Raw genomic sequence first — 24,671 nt, forward strand, 5'->3', positions numbered from 1 at the left:
GGAAATGATGCTGTTTCTTCATTTCTAACAAAAGAGGTGTGAGTCTATTATAAAATATTAAATTTAGGAGCTTATCTCAACAGTCACTGAGGGGCTGGTACTGAGCGATTCTCATTCTGAACGTGGTTAAGTACCCTCCTTGTTCAAATACTTATTTGTGAAAATTTGTTTTTTTCTAAAAGGATTTATATTAACATTTAAATTCATTTCCCCAGGAAGCTAAGTGTGTAATGGTTTATTGCCTTATTTCTCAAAGGAAGACAAAAATGGAAAATTGGAGTGAATGTTACATTAACATGCATTTTGTTTGTTTAATGAAAGAATGTACAATCAATAATTATGTTTGAATTTATACAATACTTCTCATCAAGGGACCCCACTCCTCCTGTAGACAGAAGAATGGAGAAGAGAAAAGGCCCACAGAAGCACAAGGAGAGAAATGAAACAATTTACTCTTTAAGCTCCAAAGTAAAAACTCTCCCTTTATGTGGAGTCTCTGGCCATGCTTCTCCATCTTTAAAATGGAGATCCCTCACACCTAGGTGTGCTCATACACGTGCTACACGTGTGGAACTCACACAGCCCTACCTGGCCCTCACTAGATATTCATGCAGCATACAGCAAAGGGCCTTTCAGGGTGTGATGATGCCCAGAGCAAAGGATGCATGGATCTGCTGCCTTAGCCCTGCCCACCAATGCGCTTTATGGGTGTCAGAAGTAGACCTGCTGAGCTCCTGCACAGAGATCTGTTGTCTGTAGCTGTTCAGTGCAGAGAGGCAATCAGATAGCAACACTATTCAGGCAAGGCCCAATAGATAAAGAGATTAGATTTGGCATCAGCGTCAAACCACATGAGAGCAGCATTTTAGAAAAGTCAGAAAGGACTCACTATTGTCGATCTTTTATGCCTCAGCCCAACAATTCCCACAGGCCAGGTCCAGCTTTATTAATGAAGATGGGGTAAAATGGACTCAATACTAGTGAGAGTTCTCTGTGATCAGTAATCATGAAAGCACTTGTGGGTTGATGGTGCTATATTAGGAACTTGAGGATAGAGAAGAACGAAAATGACCTGGCAGAGTTTCCCTTTCCAAAGGGACTGAAGAAAAGGACACAGCATGGCCCCCAATATGGTTTGTCTACCATTGATGACACAGAGTGTGACTGTAACCACTGCAGCCAAGTGTTCTGAAGCAACCACCAAATGCCCAGCCTTGTTTTAAGCCTTTTAACATTTAATCTTTGTAACTTCTCCATTTCAGAGATGGGAAAATTGAAATGGAGGCTCACTTGCTCTAGGAGGGCCAGGCAGATGACAGCAATAATGCTCATACTTCACATTGTGTTCTTAGATACTCTGCCACACTACAAGATGAGTTTAGTTAATGCATAGACACATGCTTGGATAGTTGAGCAATTATTCTACCATTAAAAAAGAATATAATTAGTAAACCAAACTCATGATTGTGCCAGTTGTTTATGGTTTAGAACAATGCTACACTTTGAAAGTAAATTCATGAAATGTATACTTTAATAGCCAGTAACAGTATACTAAGTATTAGAGAAAATAACTGATTCCATAATATTAATGCCATACAATATACATATGTATATATAGTATTTACATATAGTAAATAATCATGGACTTTTGAAGATGGTCCTGTAAGAGACTGTCATTCATTTCATCCTGTTCAATAGAAGAGGAAATTGAAGTACCTAGAAGGTTAAATAGTATGCCCAAGGTCACCTGGGCAGGAAGTAGGCAAGGAAGAGTCAGGAGTGCTGGTTAATAGTAGAGCCAGTCTGCTCTAGTTCCAAGAGACAATGTGCACAAAATCAGCCTTCCGGTAGTATTTATACTTTGGAAACTGGAAAGCAGTACAAATAAAGGGGTTGTCAGGTAGGTTGGTAGGTTGAATGGATGGGTGCACAGGTTTGGGGCTTTTTTGAAGAACCAATTCACTGGCGTACCACACTTACCTATTTTAGTCACTGGTGGCCATGCCAAGATGTGTAGCAGGAAGACATGGCAAAACTTTGGACATTGTTTGAATATATTATCTTAAAATTCCAACGCTTGTCCCCAGAGGCTCAAATTTTAGTAGCCCTTGGGTGGAGCCTTTAAAATCTCTTTCTAAAATGTCTTTCCCATTCTTCTGTAAAAATTTGAAAACCAGTGGGCTAAATCAATAGTTACTGACCTGAAACACCTAGAGAGTTTGGGTTTGGGGGTTTTGTTTTCATAAGTGTTTTTTCCTGGGTCACTTGACAGACAAATTAAAACAGATTCTGTGGAACCAGGCATCCATTTCCATAAAGCTTTCTAGACCCTTCGTCATTTGCTTTTAACCCTGAATATGATCACCTTAAGTCATGCCTTGCTCTGAACTCTTTATGTTGGACTGTGAGGTTTCAGACACAGTTTGTTTAGTCCCATGTGGGGACCATGAGTTCACTATCACAGAGATTTTCCTCTGAGTCCCACTAGCAGAAAGAGACGCTAGTCCCCATAATTCAGCACATTTCTATTTCTTAAATCTAGAGTTTAACCTTTCTTTGGCATTCATACCAAAAGCTTGCTTAACATGCCAAAACCTGGAGTTTGTATTCCCTGCCTATGTGGTAGGGACAAGCTAAGATGAGAATGTCATATTTTGCCTAGTCCACAGGGCACCTTACTTCTAAATTATGTCTTCCACATGTGGTAGAGTCAGCTCTGCAATTATTTTTGCGTATTTGTTTAGATGCTTTCCAAAGTCTGTGTTGTATTCTGTCAGTCTGTCCTAGCCATATCCAAAGCCATCACCCAAAGACTGATCCTACCATGAGTAGACAGTGCTGACATCAGTTGTTCAGCCGGGTATGCTTTTCAGCTTGTAACAAACACACATCAGTTCTCTTATCTACCAGTGGTTTTGATCTCAGCTGTTCTCATGGGAAGTCTACTTACAATGTATCACACATCCTTCCTGCCCTTTGTACCCCTGCTATTTTAAATGATGTCCTGATTGTAACTAAATCTTTTCTAAGTAACTCAGCGTTCACCAGGATGACTGCCTGTCTTCTCCCTGCAAGGTCTCCTGGTGTAGGAACAGCTCCCCTTTTTCCCATGAATACCAACAGTTGATGAGCCTAAGTGTTTGATGTGGCTGTCCATCCTACCAGAATAGGACTCTCTCATTAGCACACTATTCTCAGACATCCCCTTCTTCCCTCTCCTCTATTCCCAGTCCATCAAGAGATGGAAGCCAGACTTGTCTGAATCAGGTGTGATACTCACATCAAAGGAAGGCTCTGGTGAGCAGGAGAAAGAGAACTAATTGTGCAGAGACTTCATTTGTGTCTGTCTCCATCAAGTCTCCTTTTCCTTTCTGAGTCGAAAGTAGATGCTAATAGTAAGATTTAACATCAAGGAGAGGGGATCATAGTAGTTTAGATTTATATTGCAATGTATGGCTTTCAAGACATTTTTCTATACACTATTATAGCTGCCTGTCATAATCCTTGAAGGTCAGATAGGAGATATTAATCCCACTCTGTGGCTCTGTAACTAAGGCCATAGATGTTCAAATGATTTGCAGAGCTCCAACATGGGATGGAGTAATAATCCACACAGTGGAATGAAGAGCTCAAAAATGACTAGAGGATCTGGTCATTCATTCATAATTTTTTTCATCCAGCAAATATTTAGTGAGTACCTGGCATCGTTCCTCTGTACTAAGAATCAGAGTTCTGCTCTTCACGGAGCTTATGTTCTAGGAGGAAAAGGCAGATAAAACTCCAAAATTAATATATGACACCGTATCAACTCTTGGTAAATGATGTGCTGATAGATAAATACATAAATCAATACACCTTTAATCTTAGCACTCAGGAGGCAGAGACAGGTGGATCTCTGAGTTCAAGGGCATACTGGTGTACAGAGTTCCAAGATAACCAGAGCTACATAGAGAAACCCTGTCTCAAAAAAGAAAAAAAAAAAAGAAACCAATTTGATTTTTTAAAATCATGAGTTTTTACACCTCAAATGCATGTCCTTTTAAGGAAATGAGCTTTACCGAAAGGAAGGAATGCTAAGGATATCAGCATTGCAAAGCTCTGTTCCTAACATGATAACTTACCAAGAGGCTGCCCCAACTGACTTGACTTCATCTTACCTCTGAGATGTACCCAGGAAAAAGGCTAGATTGCAAGTATCCCAGGGAAGACAGGAAATAATAATAATAAATTTCCCAGGTTCCCCGGGTAAGGATCCCCATCCCCACTAAGAATGTCTTTTGATGTACAGCTGTCAGAGAGAGGAGAAATGTAGAACAAACGGCAATTACTCCCATCTCATTGGAGAACTGCTATTGTTTCGTATCACAAAACTGGTACAGTTATGGGACCATCACAGAAACTGCTCTATCCATTTGCTGAAAATTGCTTGGAAGTGTAACATTTGATACTGTGGCTTTGGGGTGTCTCTCATTGTTTTTCAAATTAATACCTTGTCATTGTTTCAGCATGTGTTAAGAAATGTTACTAGCATCCCGGGGGCCAAGCATTGGCCCTTTGCTTGATAATTGTAAGCTTTGTATCAGGGGGAAAAAAATACAGTCCTACTGTTTCCAAACCTTCCTCATTTTCACCCTGGAAATTACACGGAAGTGTTAACTAACTTCAATTTGCAGTGCCTGACAGGCATGGCTTATAGCAAAATGATACTTTGTGATCTAAGGTAAATCACAGTAATGAAAACTAATCTTTTTAGTTATTAGCAAACATACAACTCTACTGTCGAAATTTAAGAGGTTTATGGCAGCTCTCCTAATGACCCACATTACAGTGTTTTAATGGGTCTCTTTGGAGATAACTTTGATTTCTGACATCTCAAGCAGTGCACATTCTGTTTGGAGTTTGGGGTTTTTTTTTTTCTTTTTTGTGTCTTATTTTTTAACAATAAATCATTTCCTAACTACTGGATGAGCCACCTTCCTACCTTTCCAGAAAATCTAATTAATTTAACAACCAACCCCCTTTTCCCTGACTTTCTTTCTATTCATTCATTCATTCATTCATTCATTCATCTTTTTCCATCCCTAGATTTCCAGGCTGCACTGGAAGGCAAGGACAAATGGCTGAGGGTCTTTTCTGAGCAAAGTGCACACAAATACTCATCAGATATTTTCAGCCTGAACTCCCCTTGAGAGGGTCTTGAACTGAAGGGACTAGTCATTGACGCAGGATTTCTGAAGTACTTTCTCTAGTTTGTTTCACAGAGAGAAAGGAGGAAAACAGTAGAAGACAATTAGTTTTGGGTGTTTTGTTTGTTTGTTTGTTTTCAACTGTGGTCTAAGGCAAAGCTAGAGAATGCCCCTGGGTGATCCAGAATTTTGGCCATCAACTAAGCTAAGGGGGAGAAAAAGATAGTGTAAAAATCCCTATAACATTCTATTCCCGTCTTCTAAAAAGCACGAGGGTCTAACATCAATTCCTCCCGGTCCAGAACTGAACAACGTGTTCATAACAGCAGAGCGAGTGTGCAGGGGACGTGGGAGAGAAAGGGCAGTGGGCAGACAGTAATCCACTGAGGTCTGAAAAGTCTTTTTTCATATCTTTCTGTTTCTTTGCAGAAACCCGGCATGGATGTGGCCGACGCCTATGTGACTTTCGTCCGCCACTCTCAGGATGTCCTTCGTGATAAGGTCAATGAGGAGATGTATATAGAAAGGTTATTTGATGTAAGTAAATGCCTTCTCCTCCTTGCAGCCCAAGGAGGAGACCCTCCAAAATGTGACAAAATGAGAGACAGGGGATAAGTCACATTTTGAGAAAACAGATTGGTCCTGATTCAAAGAGAAGCTCTTCCTCTCCCTCTGCCTTAGGCTCTTAACTGTCGTGTCTGTTCTGAACCCACTCCTGGTGTGGCTGTGTCTGAGTCCCAGTCTGTGTGGTATGTGGACAGCACACAGCCTCCCGGCAAGCAGGCATTTTCTGCAGCTGGCGAGGCAGATTCCTTGAACTGGCAAAGACCTTCTTCCATCCCCATCCTCCTTCTTGCAATCTGGCCTTGTGTAAGGGACGTGTTCCCACTGGGGATGCTGAGGCCAGCACCCCATCCTAGGGCTAGTGCCTCCTTGATGCCAGCTGTAGCACGCAGATGTGCAGTAAATGTCACATTACTATGTCTTCCAACATGTTGGGACTTCTGCAAGACTAGACATCCTCCACCCTAGGTGTTGCCTAAGGCTTATATATGAGTCGCTTGGTCAGTTTCTTTTGTAATCCATGGTGCTTCCTGTCTATCCACCTACCTCAGTAGAAGTGGGTAAATTCAGTGAAAGCCACATCAACCCAAACCAAAACAGAAAATGCAGGCTTCTCTGGGTGAGTGGCTCTCAGGAAGACTTAGTACCACTGCAAAGGAAGCCACTGAAGTCAGAAGGAATCTGCGTTGGTCTCAAACTGTCTGCCTGTCTGAAACCAAAGCAGATAGAGTTAGTTCATGTGCCCAGGTATATTGCTTCTCATTTCCCCGGGCCTCCCTGTGGAGACCCGGCCAGAGTGCCTTGGGGCTGGCGTCCTGCTCTCCCTGCCGCTGTCACTGTGCAGACTACTTCTGCCACGTGAAATGCGAGCTCCTCCTCTCCAGGTTGTTGTGTTTTTAGTGCCAGCCCGAACACTAATGTTTTGCTCAACTGTGGAACCCTTGTTTCTGTATTTGTCCTGTAATTGTGTTCAGCAGTTTACGCTGTGTTGTGTGTGTTTTTGTCCCGTAGCTAAATGAGCTCATTGTTGGCACTGCTTTCAGATTCTGCAGCTTCCGACTCTCCGTCCGCGCTTTGTCTTCCGGCTCATTGGCTTTCCCAGTGTGTTCAAAAGCCTCCTTTCTATCCCTCTTTTCCCTCTTCCTTTTCCCATCACCTCTGTTCTCTGCTCCCCACCCCTCTCTCCCCTGCATCACTTCCTTTGACAAAATCCTTGTTACTTTTTAATTCCCACTCGTCCTCTCTCAGATTAAAATGGAACTTATCTCTCATGTCAAATGTTTTATCACATTATATCAAGTGGCATGAATTAGAATCAAATAATCTTCCTGTGTACATCTTCTAGCATGACCCACATCCACCGAGAATGCCTCATACATGCATAAAGCTCACCAGTGGGGCTCCCCATCTCTGCATGCGTGCCTCTATGAAAGTCCTGAGCCCAGTTTGTCCGGGGCACTGTTGCCCATCCAGTAGGCATTGAAAACAGACGTGCAGCATCCTCAGGTCTATGCCTAGGGTGTGGATTCTGCCCATCTCCACTGAATTCAGTTCCAAACTACACATTTTCAAGAAGCTTGTGGATTGCTCTTTTCAATGCCTGGGTTGCCTGGTTTTCTTCTTTGATAGGTATCTTCTGGTTTTTAGTTTTGTGATATGATGTGTGTGTGTGTGTGTGTGTGTGTGTGTGTGTGTGTGTGTTGTGTATATGTGTGTTGCGTGTTTGTGTGTGTTGTGTGTGTGTGTATTGTGTATATGTGTGTTGCGTGTTTGTGTGTGTGTTGTGTGTGTGTATTGTGTATATGTGTGTAGCGTGTTTGTGTGTGTGTTGTGTGTGTATGTGTTGTGTGTATGTATGTGTGTACATGCGTGTGTGTGTTCCTGTATGAATGTGTGCGCTAATAACCTATGATCCCTGAAACATTAAAACATCTAGTACTGAATTTGATGCTTAATCTGTGATTAGCCTGTCTCTTCATTGACAAATAATCCACCCTTCTCGCTTCTTTTTTTAAATTACAAGTGCAAGGAGAAAAATTTGTTTGAAGGTGTTCCTGTTGAACAAATGGTCATTTGAGCAGCTCTTTGTAAGGGAACTGCAACCAAATCTTCATTTAGAAGTGCAAAGGGAGCCTTGCCTGGCATAGAGGGGAAAATGGACTTGTCTAACTAGAAGAACACAAGCACATTCCAGCCCTCTGGGCTTTAATGTGAATCAATAATTAAAAGAAATGTTCCTAAGAATATGCTTTGCAAAAGCAAGTTCTGTCTCTAGGTGTATGTTGGGGGGTAGTCCTTTAAAAAATTCACAAGGACATCCAGCCTCGTGTAGTAGTCCACTGAGCCAGCGTCGAAGGCACAGTAAACCTCCGAGAAGCCGCCCCCATACACACAGTTCAGTTTCACATTGCCCCCATTTTCTTTTCCCAACAGTCTTCACTTCCCTCTTCGGAGCATGTGATTTTACCATTCTAACCACGATAACCATTCTTTGCCCAACCTCCTAGGGACAAAAAAAAAAAAAATCACCTTTTAAAAGCTTGTTTAGACATGAGTTTCTTGGCCATTTACTTTATTACTCTCCAAACAACCTGGTCTCCTAATTTACGGAATTCATTGGTGTTAGGCAACCTAACTGATGTGATACAAAAATAAATAAATAAATAATATAAAATTTATAGAGTTGTTGAATCTGTCATGGATTTAAAACATTTGTCATTTAAAAACCCAGAGCTTCCCAAAAGCTTCATTACCATGCAGCTTCAGTAATTTAATTCAGTACTTACTGTTTTTCTATAATCTAGCAGCAAATCATCAGATTACCAACATGTTTGATTATTTTCGGCTTCTGTTTCCTCAAGCATGGTGTTTATTTCTTTTGCATTCATGCTCTGTAAAACTCTTGTGTCCAGTGAGCTAAACTGGGAATATCAAGGCAGAGGGGTCCTGTGAATGCTGCCATTCCCCGGTTCTTACTGCAGTGAACTGACTCTTTTGACCCCACACTCTAATGATAGAGGTCTTGGGCCAGCTTCCTAAACAATTGGCAGAAATCTATTGAGAAATACTTGTTGATCTGAGTGATTTCTCTCCCAAATTGTTGCATTTTGATAAATGGCAGAAATGAATAATAGAAAATTAGCATTTTGAATGAAGAAAAAACTGTGTATCTCTGAGACTGTTCGCTGTTCGGGGTTGCTGGTTCCGACTGCCCTGTCATTCTCTGGTCCTCTGTTCCTGCCGGCATCTGTCACTTCAGAGGCATGGCCTGGGAGTTTTTGTTGTTTTAACCGTGTTTCAAGTCTTAGCTTTCTTTGCGTGGTAAATCCCTTGAGTTCTTGCCGTTTTGTATTGTTTCTTCCCCCGGCTGCTCTGCCTGCACTCTTGCAGGAAGGCGGGATGGCTTTCGATGTGTTTGTCTGTAAGAATTCTGGGGTCCTCGCCGGTCATTTAATGGCTTATTTTGTTTTAACAAGGTCCCTTTCCGGTGATTTCTGAGCTGGTTTTTTCTCTGCCTCATCACTGTACTTTTGGCTGGAAGAGGGTGCTTGTGGGAGATTATCAGCATAGCATTTGGGGCTCTATATTTGATACTCTGCATTTTGTATCTATTTTATTATGTAACTTAAAAACAGATTTTCCAAATTCATCTCCACTGATTTTTTTTTTTTTAAATCAGGCATTCTGTAGGTTTTTTTGAGGAAATACATTTAGACATAATATTGCCTAAGCAGATATTTACATTTTTTCAGTCAAAGTTTCCCTGTTTATTAACATGTTTGGTTTATATAGTCCTTCTATAAAATACCAACAGTGCTTGTTTAATAATATACCTTTAAAAGGGACTTCATCAATCCAAGCAATGTTCTGATGAGAGAGGAATCCCTGAGCCATTCCCCATGGTATTTTAGATGTACAAATGAACACTTTATCTGCCTTTTTTTATCTTTCAGAGAAAAAAATGAAGCACAATTATAATGTTTTCACTTGCTGAAAATAAGATTTTAATATTTAGGAACAAAATATCTAGACATTTAAATCAAGTGGACATCATGATATGTATCACAGTGAATTTAAGGCGTATCAGTGGAGCTGAATTTTAAAGGAAGATCACATCGCTCTAAGACTTGAGTGGAAGCTTTGCCTCCTTGTCAGTTACCGATGCTTTATAAAAAACACGGATTGCAATAAGCTCCGTGTTCTGAAAGTAGGGCTAAGGACGGGAGCTCGAAAAGAGAAATAGCCTGAGGAGAGTGATTTCCAATTGGAGTATCCGTAAATCATGCAGATGGCTTTTCTTTTCCTCCTTCTCTGGTGATTAATTCAACATCTCCCTCAAAACAAAACAAAACCAAAAAAAAAAAAATGAAAGCTCTCTGAAATTAGACACCAGATCACCAAGAGAAGCACCTAAGAGTTCAAGGTCTGAACGAAAATTAATTTATTTTCTTTCCTCCTTGTACTTCTTGAAGACACAGACTGAGAAGAAAATCAGGATTAAAAGAGATGTGCTTAGGGTGGGTTCATCTGCTTAAACCTCACAGGCTCAGGGAGGAATGATTAAAAAGCCATCTCAAACTTGGACGGAGTCCACACTGGTGGTAATGCCGCACTGGCTCCAGCCTTCCTCCGCAGGCCCTGCGTCACTGTGAACCAGGCCCGGGGAACATTTGACTAGAGATGATACATGGATTATCTAGGTCAATTATACACTTAATCTGCCTTCTGGAGGATTAAGCATTTACAGATAGACTCTGCATTTGGCTTCTCCCTGGCAGTTATCAGATCAGGAAAAGGCCCCTTACCACACAGCCTTGTAAGAGCTTAATCAGGCAGTGTGGACAGATTCAGAGGGATATGCCGCCTGGCATTCTCTGCCTTGCACAGATTTCGATTTGCTGTTCCATTTTCAAATCGAGTATTTGTTCACTTTATGTGGCAGCACAATAATTGGGTGTGAATATTTCCCTCTAAAGCGGTAATTTGAAATGTGAACCCTCTGCCTATTAAAATATGCTTGCTGGATTTATATATAAATCTACTGAAAACCTTGTTTTAATAGCCTTATTAAATTATAAGGGCCTGTATGTGTGAATATATATCAATCAAAATAGGAACCATGCCGCTCCAGGAAGTAAGGACTGAAGACAGGCTACAATGTTATGTTACTAAATCCATAAGGTATGCCACCAACTGCCAGATGAAGGAAATCGCTTCCAAGTAGGCAGCGGGGAGAGGTGGGGCACATTCGCCAGTTCCATAGGCAGCAGTCTTCAGGTCTGAATAGAGAACATCAAGGTGTGTGACCTTCTAGACACTGGGAGGATAAGTTCTCTCTGCTGTTAGCAATAGCCACCTTGGTGCCCTGCACGGCAGTTACAGTGTCATGACAAGAGACCCTGCCCTGGCCCTTCAGACCTGGTCTGCAAGACTTCAGATGAGGTACTTGATCTCTCAGAGCCTTCCTCTAGGTAACAGGGGTGAAAAAGCAGAAGCTCGCTCGGGCACTGTTAGGCGAGGGAGATGCCGTGTCCATGTGCAGCATCCGGATCGAGGGAAACATTTGGTAAGTGTTAGCCAGCACCCTCGTTATCTTCATCTCAATACTGAAATGGAAACCCTTTTCTTGGATGGTCTGTCTTGCCGAACAAAACTCCATACCTGTTCTGAGGTATGTAAGCGCCTCTCTGTTGCTTAAGATGTTAACGTCAAGCTTGCTTATATTCCTTGTTGTATAGTAGCCTGGTTATTTCTTACTTTGCTAAAACATATTTCAGAAGCAGGCAGAATACTGATAATCAAGAATGATGCTCAGAAGTTAGCCAGAGTGGGACAGAGGCCTCAGGGTTTCCTCTCTAGGCTCAATGCCCCCCTCTGTAAACAAACTGGCTTCTTAGAGTTGTATCAGTTTAAAATTCAAGTTCTTCCTAGTGCCAGGCTTTGAACTAGAGCCTTGCACTTGCTGATAAGTGCTCTTCCACTGAGCTGCATCCCCAGCCTTGAGCACACTTTCTCATCACGTCAGAAGCACGGTCTCTCGGTACCCCTTGTTCACTCAGGTGGTTCAGAATTGAGCTGGTGTTAACCCCATCAACAAAACTGTGGTGATGTAGCAGTACTGAACTGGCCTTCCAGCCTTCAGGAAGGTTGTTCTAGCAGAGAAGGGAAGAAGTAATGAATACCTAGTTGTTAGAAAGCAGTATGTATACACTGTAAACATTTAGAAAACATGGTTAAGGAAGACTAAGAACATTGGGATGTTATGTTCCCAAAACCCAGAGATGGTCAGCTGAATATTCTCCCTTTCAGTTTTTTCCTAGTTACATTCATTGTGTGCATTTTTTTCCAAAAGAAGTAAGCAAAAATTGCTTTGTTTAAGCTAAAGATCTCTGAGTTCCATGCCAATAAGTGTTCCCCTAATGTGCTGTCTGTATTCAGAATTCCTCACTTGTCCCCTAATATTCTTTGTAAGAAGTTTGTGCGAACCGGGCTCCAATGCCAACACCATGTGCGGCAAGGCTGCGTGTGATGTCACATACGTTCCTTTTCACCCAGCACTGGCCCTCTTTCCATGCTCCCGACTTGGGAGAGGGACCACTGTGCCAATTGCTCTGCAGCCTGGAGGAGTTTATTACCGTCTAAACATAGAACTGATTTGTTGAGGGGGAAAAAAATCAAGCTGAATTCAACCAAGTAGTTCTCTTAAGCATAATTAGTAACTTAGCAGAAACCAGGGTTTTTTTTTAAAGCTGTTCTCTGCATATGAGAGAATCTCTGAAGCCAGTTTTAAAGGAGGTGGGGGGGAGGCTGAGCTGCAAGAGCGGCACAAGGGCCATGGCACAAGTCAGCCAGGCGTTGAGCACTGGGCTGCATTTTATGGAACACATGCCTACATCTGGGCTGGACGGATGAATCTGAGGACATGGCCTGGTAATTCTGTGGTGCAGGGATCATGAGTGTATGCACCCATGTGTGGAGGCCGGAAGTTGGTATCTGATGTCTCCCACAATGGCTCACCTCTTCTTCTTTAAGACATGGTCTCTGCTGAAGCTGCAATAATCCAATTCAGCAAGACTGCTAACCTGTGAGCCTCGGGGATTCTTCTCCTTCTGACTCCCGACCTTTGGAATTACAGGCACAAATCACTCACACCACATGCAGTTTTTAATGTGCCTTCTGGGGTCCAACTCACTTGCATAATGGCAACCACTTTACCAATTGAGCCTTCTCCTGTCCCATGGTCTGGTACTTCTTAAGTCATTATGACTGCTCCCATGAAGTATGGAACTGGTGAATTTGATGTAAGTAAGTCTATACCATTAGGAAGGTTTCTTAGTTAATTCTCAGATTGTCTTTGAGGTTACCAGTCTGAAATGAAGCCTCCATGTCAGCCTGATGTTGCACTTTTCCATACTTTTCAGGTCACATTTAATTCGAACTGTGACCTTATCTCTTTTATCCTCAATTACAAGGCCAAAGATCATGCACACCCATTTGCTGGGCCACCCTTTATGTCCTATGTGATTATATGTGTCCAAACTGGAAAATAGATCCATGACCCAGCCAAGGAAGGAGACACAGTTGACCCTTCCACTAGTTGTACCTGGCTTTGAGCCCCAAAATAGATTCTGGTGTTTGCAACATGACCTGAGCCATGAATTAGGGACTTGGAAGAGACCCATTTTCCAGGAAGGATGCAGGAGTGGGCATCCTAGGGAAGGAGAAGAAGTTGCACATGCCTCTCTCCTTGATTAGTAATTAATTTTGCCTCTTACACAAAACATACAACAGGTGTGTTGTATATGAATATTTGTGAATATACATGTACTATATACTAAGTAAAAAACAGAATGTGTACATATGTATATACATATTATATATTTATCCTTAAGGGGGTGAGATATCATAGCTAAAAACTGTACTAAGCATACATTTATACATTTTTAAATTATAAAAAAATCAATTCATCTTCAAAAAGTCTATCCTCCCAGCCATCCTCCCAATCCCAGTAACTTCAAGCTTTCTTTACCTCCCATTATGTACATCTGCTTTGCACAGATTTGCTGGTGTCCCTGCCCTTCTTGCAATCTGTGTAGTTTTAACCAGGTCTTTAGCCAATGGAATAACCCTCTACTGGTAGATGATTCCTTTTTTTTTTTAAGATGATAGAAGTAAGCTCTACTAAGATGAAAGGGGAAAGGAGAAAGTAGGAGGATGTTTCTGATAGCTCTAGTCCCTGTTGCAATTAATTTCTTATGCAAATATAAGTTCTCTCTTACTGTTACCTCCACAATACACAATAACAATAAAATAATAGTCATTGATTCCTTTGAAATTGGATTCATAGGTATAGAATGTTATTTCTCAGTGTTGGGGATAGAGCCCAGAGCCTTGTGTATATAAGGTATGCACTCTACTACTAACTACACCCTAGTCCTTAAAACATATTTCTATCCCAAGAGGACATGCGCGTTCTTCTTTCCATGCTGGGTGGCTTGAGGTTTCAGCAGGCTTGCACATAGAAAAGATAGAGGAACACTAGTCGATTCAGATTAATTATATAAAATGGAAGATCTTTCTCCAAAAGGAATTGAGTGTTGATGGTTTTCTTTGCTAACATCCTGACAGATTTACATTGCAGTAGCATATCTTGAAATAGGACTTCTAGATCTAGCTACTTCCTTCCAAGGCCATCCATTGAAATAAATCTTATTTACTGTAGGGCAAATAAATCTTCTATAAACCCAGTCTTTAATTTTCTCTGGAGCCCGTGTGCTACAAAGAGTTTAGCTGATTGTCTTTATGAGAACAGCTTTCTCTATTTCCAGGAGACATTTGGTGAAGACAGTTAATTTGTTTTCTTTTCCAGAGGAGAATGTTCCATTAATCATCCTAAGAAGCCAGGCTGATTGCTCTGTTACATTAAGGTCACAGTATCCGTGTTAACATGACCTGCACAATACTTTTGTATCTTAGAAAAGGTTTCTCTCATTTTCTTATGGCAAATTTATGGCATGGAAGCTGGAAGTTACATTCCTAAACATGCTACTCATGCCCAAGTGTACACATACAGGCATATACATTCACACACAAGGAAACAGTAACCAAGGCACATTCTGTGGCACAAATATCATCACATTCTGTGGAAGTAGACAAGATATAGTAAGTTAATATTTCTCACTGAATAACCAGTGAATTGTTTTTCTCGCTGCCAGGCCCCGTAAAGGCTAAGGCTCGTGTTTCAAGGTTTTACTATCAGGCCCCAAGTCAGCAACATCGCTCAAAGCTTGTTGTATGTTTTGTTATTCCTTGTTTACTTGGGGGTTGTCTGGGGATTTTGTGAGGCAGGCTCTCCCTATATTGCCCTGGCTGGCCTGGAACTTGCCTGGACCAGGATGGCCTCTAAGTTTCAGCAATTCTTCTGCCTTTGCCTTCTAAATTCTGGGATTATAGACCACAAGCATGAGCCACCACACCAGCTCTCTAATTTTATCCTTAATGATAGAATATGAAACATCATCTCTAGGTTCTTGGCATTCAGAGTATAGTCAGTGATTTCCAGCCTCAGCACCACTGGGACATTGTAGAAGCTGCTTGATTTCAGCCTTAAACCCAGCTGCACTCAACCAGTATCCTCTGTTTTTTCAAGTACAAACCAAAGTTCAAAAGATATTGAGTAAACCCAGTGATTTCCAAACTTATTTTCCCTCACCTCCAAGGAAGAAGCAAATTTTACACCAATGGTAGAGTACTCCACCGAGTGTGCATGCATCACACACACACACACACACACACACACACACACACACACACACGCACACAGCTTGTAAACCAATGTTTACCGCTACTACATGTAATGCCTCTGGTATGCTCTGTTCCACCTTTCAAAAATATTGGTGGTGCCAGGCAGTGGTGGCGCACACCTTTAATCCCAGCACTCGGGAGGCAGAGCCAGGTGGATCTCTGTGAGTTCGAGGACAGCCTGGGCTACAGAGTGAGATCCAGGACAGGCACCAAAGCTACACAGAGAAACCCTGTCTCGGAAACATATATATATATAGGTGGTAACACAATTTCCCCTGATCAGGTTACAGCCCTCAGTTTCTAAGACATTATTTAGAACAAGGTTTCTCACATTTGGCCACATTGACATTTTGAGCTATATAATTCTTTGTTGTGGAAGCTAGTCTATGTTCTAAAGGATGGAGTCCCATTCCTGACTCCTGCCTGAGATGCCATCAGCAACCACCATTCCCCAAATTGTAACAACAGACGTCTCCAGGTAGGACCAAATTTCCCCTGTGGGTAAAATCATCCCAGTTTTGAGAGCCACTGATCTAGAAGTAAAGAGGTCACTGCAGAATAAAGTCTCAGAGGAAGGTCAGCCTTCCCAGGTGGACACTGCACATCCATCCCTCTGCAACCCCACTATCACATACGAATTGATGAGTATGACTTGATGAGGAGAGCAGTGATGAGTTGAGTTCTTGTTAGAAACTTAAGAAGTCCATTGTCCACCCAGAAGTTAGCTCACGAGTCTCCTATGCTGCAAAGCACCTTACACTTGGGCGCACTTGGGGTGCTAATGGGAAAAGTTGTGAAATAGCTCAGATTCTGGGCCCTCTCTCACTAGCTTTCTCTAGAACAGCCTTGTTAGTAGCCAGGAGGGACTGAAACAGGGTGTTAGGTCAGGAAAATGGTTTTGCCCAATGGCTTCTCTTTCCTTTTTGAAATTATATAGGGACCTTGACTAGAAAGGGAAATAGAAAGAAAGATAAGAAAAATGGTGGGGTGAGGTGGGGTAGCATCAGACTTTAATCCCAGTACTCAGCAGGCAGAGGCAGACAGACCTCTGTGTGTTCTAGGACAGCCAGGGCTACGCAGAGAAACCCTGCCTCAAAAAACCAAAAAAGAAAAATAGCTGCTTCTACCAGGTAGCATTTTGGCCATTTTCCCATGTCCGAAACCTCAAAAGAAAGTCTCAGCTAATTCCCAGACCAGAGGAGAATGCTTCCCAGCCAGCTGTTTGTGGAACCCTGGAACTCGCCCACAGCAGGAAGCTCCCCATGTCAGTCTACTTCACGGGCGTTGTCACTTGCCATCTTGAATTGCTTTGCCTGCCTTTGGTGGAATTTTCACTGTGACTAGCCAGTCATGCCAACCAAATTGTAGGTCTTATCCAAGATGGGGTTATTATTAATTACCAGATCTGTGTGCCAACCATGGAAGAGGGGACCCCTCTCAATTTCATACAGAAAAGAAAGAAAACTTTTAAGTAGGGTCTCATGTAACTCAGATTGGCTTTGAACTCATCATGTAGCTGCTGATTACCTTGAATGATGCTGCCATCTCCTGACAAGTACCCTACCAACTGAAGTACAGCTCGGACGCCCAAAACCCATTTTTTAAAAAAGAACAAATAATATATAAAATCAGCAGTCAAGAGCTGGTGAGATGGCTCAGCTGATAAGGGTAACTGCTGCAAAGCCTGGTGACCTGAATTCAGTCCCCACACCCCACACCCCACACCCCACACCCCACACCCCACACCCCACACCCTACACCCCACATGATGGAAGGAGAAAACCCATCCTACAAGTTGTCCTCTGACCCCAACACACACTCTGTCAAGTGCAGGGGCATGTGTGCCTATGCTCACACATGCACACAATAAATGAAAGAAAGATCAGCAATATTAAACACATGAATTGTTTTCTAATTAAATCCACTAAATCACCTTTTAAGGAAATCTCCCCTTTTTTGTTCAGAAAATATATCTCTGACCTAGGAACTCACTCTGAGATGGAGAAATCCTAGTTCTTCAGGGCTTCTTCCTCAGAGAGAACTAAATCAGCATTTCCTTCTGGTGTACTTTAGTTCTGCAGAGACAGTTGTCCACATCTGAAGCCATTTTCCACTCTCTTACCTTGGAGTTTGGGGATGTAATGGTTTGTAGTGGGCAGAGGGCAGAGGGCAGAGATGCAGCTAAACATCTGTGTTGCTCACAGCACAGACTCACCCCACAATACAAAACTACCCCCATGCACAGTGTCCACAGTGCGGAGAATAAATAAATAAATAAATAAATAAATAAATAAATAAATAAATAAATAAATAAATAAATAAATAAATAAAAGCCTGCTCTGATTGATGCCTCTGCCCACATAAATCCTTTGTCTTAATAATTCAGGCTTTGAGTTTATATAAATTATTAGCATTGTCTCTGGCCATTTCATCATCAAAAAACTCTAAGAATGCCTTATCTGGCAGATACCTCAAAATCTTGTCTCAAAAGTCCTTTCAACAACCTTCATCATAGGCCATCCTTTTAAAGACTAAAAAATAAATCCCAAAGAATCCTTAGCACTTAACTTTCTCAGCTTGAACTTAGCCGTCACCCATGTGTGGTTTCCATGGAGCTCCAGCGCTTGGACAGAGCTACAGGCTCACTGCCCTTCCCTCTGGGGGAAGGACCCATCACATCTGGGAGGAGCTAGTCCCTTTTTTAATCGTGAAGGCATTGAGAACACAAGCGTTACAGTCAGGCATCCCTGAGCTCAGTACTGGTCCATCCCCAGGCCCTTTTCCTCTTCTGTAAAAAATGTGGTTTTAGTAAATGGACCCCCACTCTCTGGATTCAGAGAATTGAACAAGACAGTGCCTGTTAAGCACGGACCCTGAGGCATAACTCACAGAAATGGCCCTGTGAGTCTTTCTTAGTGCTCTTGTCATTGGTGGCTTCACAGCCAGAAACCAACCCATACCCTTGTCTGATGTTAAGGATGCATCAGGCAGTGATAATGTCTATGTAGCTTGGGATCTGTAAACAACAACAAACGAGCACAAGACATGACAGCAAGTAGCAAGAGCCCAGCTGTGCTGCAGGACCCCAACCACATGATTGAGGGATGGGCATGTAGAGCACTTGCCTAGAGTATATGTGGAGTCCTGGGTTCCATCTCTAGCAACAGCAAATCCATTTGGATGAAAGGACAGGGGCCACAGAAAGCCCAGGACCCGAGCTCGATCTGTACATCTACACAGGCCTAGGATTGGGGCAGAGGATAGGTGGAAGCCTGTGCTTAAATTAAACAAGGAAGCATTGTTCCATTTGGGGTGTCTTTGACTCCCCCACTCTGTAACTTTTCAACTTTCTTTTGTTTTGTGAGATAGGGTATTAACATGTAGGCCAGCCTAACACTGCCTCTGCTTCTCAACTGATGGGATGACAAATGGCACCGTGTCCAGCCAACACTACAGCCTTATGAACCAACCCTATAAACTTGACTTAGAGAAAATGTGAGCACACAAGTGTTTGTATGTGCAGGTTTACATGTGTACAAGTGTGTATATATGTGTGTTTCATGTGCATATGGAAGTATAAGGTAAAACTTGCATGTGATTCTTCACACTTAGGCCCTTATGCTTGTAAACAAGCAGTTTGCTGACTGAGCAATCTCCTCACACTGTTTTGTGGAGAGATTCTTTCAGAACATGCACAAGTTAACTTCATTGAGTCATGATGGCTCTGGCCAAGGTTGTGGATATCTTCTTTGCAGCTGTTGGCTGTTCCATTAACCTCAAAGCCTGACATTTTTATTAAAATGTATTGTTTTGTCTTTTAGCATGTGCTCCTTATTCAGGACTGGGCACTAGACTGCCTTATACTGTTCCCATTTTAGCCATTTTCTCATAGCAGCTCTCTACCAGACATCCTGTGTCCATGGTCTAAGGCTGATGGGGCTGAGGAGTCAGTTTTGAGAGTGAGTTCTAAGGGGTGGATCTGGCCGAGAATAGCTAGCTTTGAGGACCAGTTCTCCACCACTGGTGATTTTGTTCCCAGCACACATTGGATAGCATGGTGGATAGCATGGGGTAGGGGTGCTACTGCCCTCTAGTGGGCAGATGGTAAAAGTCCCACCCCCACCACACCCTAGGTTTTTCTACTCAAATATCAATAGTTCCAAAGTTAATGTATCCAGATTTTTAGGATGAAAGATGCCAAAGGATATTTTCATTTCTAATCATTGTTCATACCAATCATACCTTGCAATCTGCAAGACAATTTCTTATCCTTTTCCCCTGTAGCAACATTGGGAAGAGATAAAATATACCATTATTTTCATTTGAAGACAGGAAATCCAAGTCCCAGAAGCAAAAAGCCAGATCCCTTGCCTTGAGTCAGGTCTCAGCCCTGGCGCCACCGAGTCAGCCGCTCTTGTGCCTGCTGCCATCATCAGGAGTCAGCATGTAGACTCAATCAGCACTCCTTTGGTAAGCAGGGACCCACGAGTCCCTGTCTTAGTCTGCTTCCAGTACCTTGTGTCCTCTTTCAAGTGCACTTTCTATTCTATTTCCAACTCTAACTTGAAAATAGTCATTAAGCCTTTCAAGGATATAATTATCGATTTTTTACAATCATCTCTAATTCAAAATACAGTGTTCTGATTAATTTAGTGGGAAATGAATTTTTAGCTCATTTACTTATGGATTTATGTATTTGTTGTGGGGGTGCACACATGTGAAAATCAGAGATCAACTTACAGATGCCAGCCCCTCCTTCCACCATGTCCCAGGGCCTGTGATTCCAACCGTTCCGCTTGCTGGCAAGGGCCTTGCCCTCTGTGCCGCCTCGCCAGCCTCCACTGCTGCTTTTCATTATTTGAAGACTCTTTGAGAGCCTTTCCTGCTTCAGCCGCTCTGGAAACCCTTTCTGTGATGTCTTAGTTCTGTTGTCTACCTCCCTGTGCGTTTGAAGCAGGAGTACCTTCTCTGTCCCACAATCATTTCTGAGTCTGGTTTTCTTAGAGTACTTGTCCCTGGGTGTCACTCTCCGATTGGGAAGATGTACAGGGAGTGAGCTACCCAGAGCAGGGCCACTAGGAGGTTCCCTGGCTCTGCGCACAGTGCTCCCGCGCTCTCACGCTCTCTCTCTCTCTCTCTCTCTCTCTCTCTCTCTCTCTCTCTCTCTCTCTCTCTCTCTCTCTCTCATGCTAGGTGCCTCAGCAAGACCAGGCTCCAATGCCTAAAACTCACTCTCAGTACTTTTCAGTCTCCATCAGGATGTTGAGGGGGTGGGGAGAAACGGGCAGGTTTCGCCTAAAAGATCAAGTACAAAGAGGGGGAAAGACCCCAATTAATCAAAAGTTCCAGCAAATGGCTGTCTTGATGACAACATGATGACATTACTTAGAGTTTTTTTCACGTGCATTTTCTTCATGGTGTGTTGGAAACAACCATACTGTTTGTTAGAGATACTATTTCTTTTAAATCCTCCTAACAGTCATGGGGGGAGGAGTCCCTCTGTGAGCTCTTATCATAGATAATTTACATTTTATTGAGGATAATGCTAGCTGAGTGCTCCTTGCCTGCTACCTCTCTGCCCAAGCCCTCTCTTGGGCTCTTGAAAGCTTGTGAGTCCCATGACTTCCTTGGGAGATAGGTTTTTATAGTTAGGAATTTGAACTCCTGGTTGGTAAACTGATCTCACCAAATTTAGACTCTTGGGAAGTGGTCTATCCTAGACCTAACACCTTCCTTTCTGACCCAAAGAGAGATGATACCTAATTACCATGGTGTCTTAGGGAAAAAAGAAATTAAAAAAAAAAAAAAAAAGAGGACAGACAAGATGGCTCAGCAGGTCTTACTGCCTGAAAAGCCAGGCAACCTGAGATTCATCCCTGAAACCTATGTAAAGAGGGAGTGAGGGACCCACCTCCACAACACTGTCCTCTGGCCACCAAAATATGCACACACACTAATGATAATAATAACTCCAACAGCAGCAATAAATAATACTTGGAAAAAGGAAAGCTGATATGCTTTCAGATCCTGATATGTGCTCTCCACCCCCATCCCCCCAGGAGCCTCCATTCTGGGGTTCTTACCATAACAGCCACTGTTCCCTACATGGCGTCACAGCAGTGCACAGAGAAAAATGACAATTGATGACCCTCTGGGCAGTCATGATTGTTAGTCATTGTTTGTTCACAACAATGATAGGAGTTGCATAGCTAATCAGAGAGACTCCCCTTAAAGAATTTACTACCACCAGGGAAGCCTCCTCCCAAATATGAGAGTGTTGTCCTTAAGGTCAAGTCTATGAACAGAAGTAAATCTGGGCCTAAATATGGGTGCTCCCATACAGGACCACTGTGATGAGCTGAGGGGAGCTTGAGTACCATGAGAAATCTCACACCGTATGTGCTACAAAGCCCCTTCTACCCAGGCCTGATGAAGGGGTGGGTTTCAGCTTTCAGTCTGTATCTCCCTGTGCATTCTGTGTAAGATCTTTTATACCACAAGAATAAGGGCCTGTGTGTTACTGGCGAGAAGGCAATGGTAACACAAAACCATTACATCCCAGACAGTTGATAAGTGGTTTACCATAGCAGCTTGAGTTCCCTAAGGAAAGCTTGACACAGTGGTGTTATTAAGCAACAATACCCAAGATTTCCCTACAAGGCCTTGTTGATTCTTTTAACGTACCTACATAGCTAAAAGTATTCGATGGTGAGATAAGGTTTCACAGATTAGCAATACTTTACAGGACAGGAAAATGTAATCCAAAATTACAGAATACTGTGGTTATACAATCCCTATGTAATAGAAATGAGGCTACAACTTAATCAGTACATGGCCATTATCCAATAATGCCTACAATGTCAGCAGTGTGAAAATTTGCGATCAGGTGTCACCCAAGTCTTGCCTTGATTTATTTCTAACCAAAGCTTACAATAAACAATGTGACAAGGTGATGGAGGAGGGGGAGGAAGGAAGGAGGAAAATGAGTGTGAAGGAGGGAGTGGCTGGTTTGTCTTACAGCTTTCCTGAGCTTCCCAGATAGATAGCTCTCAGGCAACTCTTCAATGTGGCAAATCCCCTGGCCAGAGGAAAGTGGTCTAAATACATCGTTTCTAAAGAGTTTGTTTATTGAAAATATGTCTGCTTTGAGCATTCAGTTTTCCAAGTGGGTAGGGAGGGGCAACAGCTGAGGTCAGCACCATGCACAGTTACTGAAGCTCATGCCTTGCCCGTGGCTTCCCAAGGCCACCAAATCGCACTGACTGCGGAGCAGAGGATGTGGATACAAACGTGAGGGAATTCTTTCAAAGGCTTCCCACTTGGCTCCACTGAATTAGAGAGATGGAGCCTGTGTACATTTGTTGGTGCACATTAGAAATAAATTTGGGCATTCATCTAAAGAACTAGCTAAGGCAAGATGTACAAAGAGACGTCATTATGTATTTAGCCTGGTCTTTGTGAGCTTGGCCAGGCAAGGAGGTGTATCAAAAGAAATATGTAAATAACATGACCTGCTTTATAAAGGAAAAGAGAGCCAAATTAATCCAAGACATCCATAGCATAGTACTATTTTCTGTCCTCTGCTTTCCTTTTAATAACTTGAGTGATAAAATCTGATAGTCCAGTGCTAACAATAGCTTACACACCTAAAAAAGAAAAGAAACCAAAACAAAGCCAGATCATAGCAGCCTCAGTCTGATGAAAAAACAAACAAACAAATTTAAAAAATGGGTCTTTGGCCTCATGTGCAGTATTATTATTAAATCTAAGATTTTTTTGTTGACTTGGATTAAGTCTCCCCTCCCCACTTCCTTTTTTGGGGGGAAGGGGGAAATCTTTGGGGGGGACCAAGCCAATCAAAGTTAAAATGAAGTCTCTTTCTAGCGAGACTCCTGTCTATAACATGTTGTTCCTTATAGAAAGTGGGATATGGTGGCATTTGCTTGATTAACTCGCTCGACAAAAGTGACAGCTGCCGCGGTGCATGCGGCTAAGCTGCGCGGCGCAGTTCCGCCTTTGTGCATCTGTCAGCAAGAGAGAAGAAGAAAGAGTGAAAAGAGACAAATTGGTCCCAAAAGACACTCCATTCAACTTCGGAGGCTTGTCCCATTCAGGCGCTTGCTGTGCGCCTCAAGTACTGAGAGCTTATTCAATTTCATTCACTCTTTCGAATGAACCCACAAGTGTTTAATTTCTTATGCTGTCGCCTCTAAGTGAGGGGTGGGGGTTGTAAAGAAGAAGGGGGAGACTTGGGGAGGGGAGCATTGACAGCAAGGCAGGGTGATCAGGGCTGCATATATTAACTCATGGCTAATTTAGGGTTTAACTCTCTGTGCCCAGGTCCTAGACCCATCTGAACACGTCAATGGGGGACCTGGCACAGGCTTCCTACCTCCTGGCTGCTGCATCCAAAACCATCTGTAGATATTGAGGGCACCCTGCGAGGCTGAATGTTTATCTTACATAAGGACAATGGTCTGAGGTTTGTGCCTCGAACAGAAATGGGGGTGACTGGCACCCCAGGGTAGAGTTTCGGTAAGAGATCTGGCAAATGTGTTTGGTTTGGTTTGGTTTGGATTGGGTTGTTGTTTTTTTTTTTTTTCCTTATCCTCCCTCCCAGAAGGAGGGGAGGGGGAGGGTAGAATCATAGGCAGTGAGAAGTAGCAAGAAGGGAGTATAGTTTCCTGAGATTAAAAATAAAGCAAGAGGAAAGGGCTCCACTGGAGGCAGAGCCCAGCTGTGCATGGTGAACGCACATGTTAACTTTCAAAACGCACTTTGCACTTCCCTGAGCCACAGCGGCAGAACTAGTTTCCTGGCTTCTTTTTGCAGGCGATGCCTTAGACACCCAAAGGTCTCCTCCTGGGGCTGTATGACGCCTTCCTACCCGGGCAGCCCAAGTAAACAGCCTCCTCTCCTACTGCCTGGTCCCAGTCAGGCTTCTCTTGAATCCCAACTCTCTCTCCAGCTCCCTCCGGGACCACCCTCTCTGTCCTCCTTCATGGATTGCTGTTTGGAAGCCACTGGGCCATCGCTGAGATGAGAAATCACTTCCACAAAGAATTCGTGCACTAAGTTGACATAGATCTAGTTTTTAAACTGTGGAGGGCTTTGGGG

General features: G+C 42.8%; 1 protein-coding gene across 13 annotated transcripts in view; it reads left to right on the top strand.

The window, feature by feature from the left end:
* Cadps (calcium dependent secretion activator) overlaps positions 1 to 24,671 on the top strand; it is a 456,343-nt gene that overhangs the window by 411,526 nt on the left and 20,146 nt on the right. For all 13 annotated transcript variants that reach the window (XM_059274214.1, XM_059274212.1, XM_059274215.1 and 10 more), the window contains one exon: positions 5,616 to 5,723. In XM_059274214.1, the coding sequence (XP_059130197.1) occupies positions 5,616 to 5,723 (108 nt within the window). The remainder of the gene's footprint in view (positions 1 to 5,615; positions 5,724 to 24,671) is intronic.

Source organism: Peromyscus eremicus, chromosome 9 (genome assembly GCF_949786415.1).
Source record: "Peromyscus eremicus chromosome 9, PerEre_H2_v1, whole genome shotgun sequence".
Classification (NCBI taxonomy): Eukaryota; Metazoa; Chordata; class Mammalia; order Rodentia; family Cricetidae; genus Peromyscus; species Peromyscus eremicus.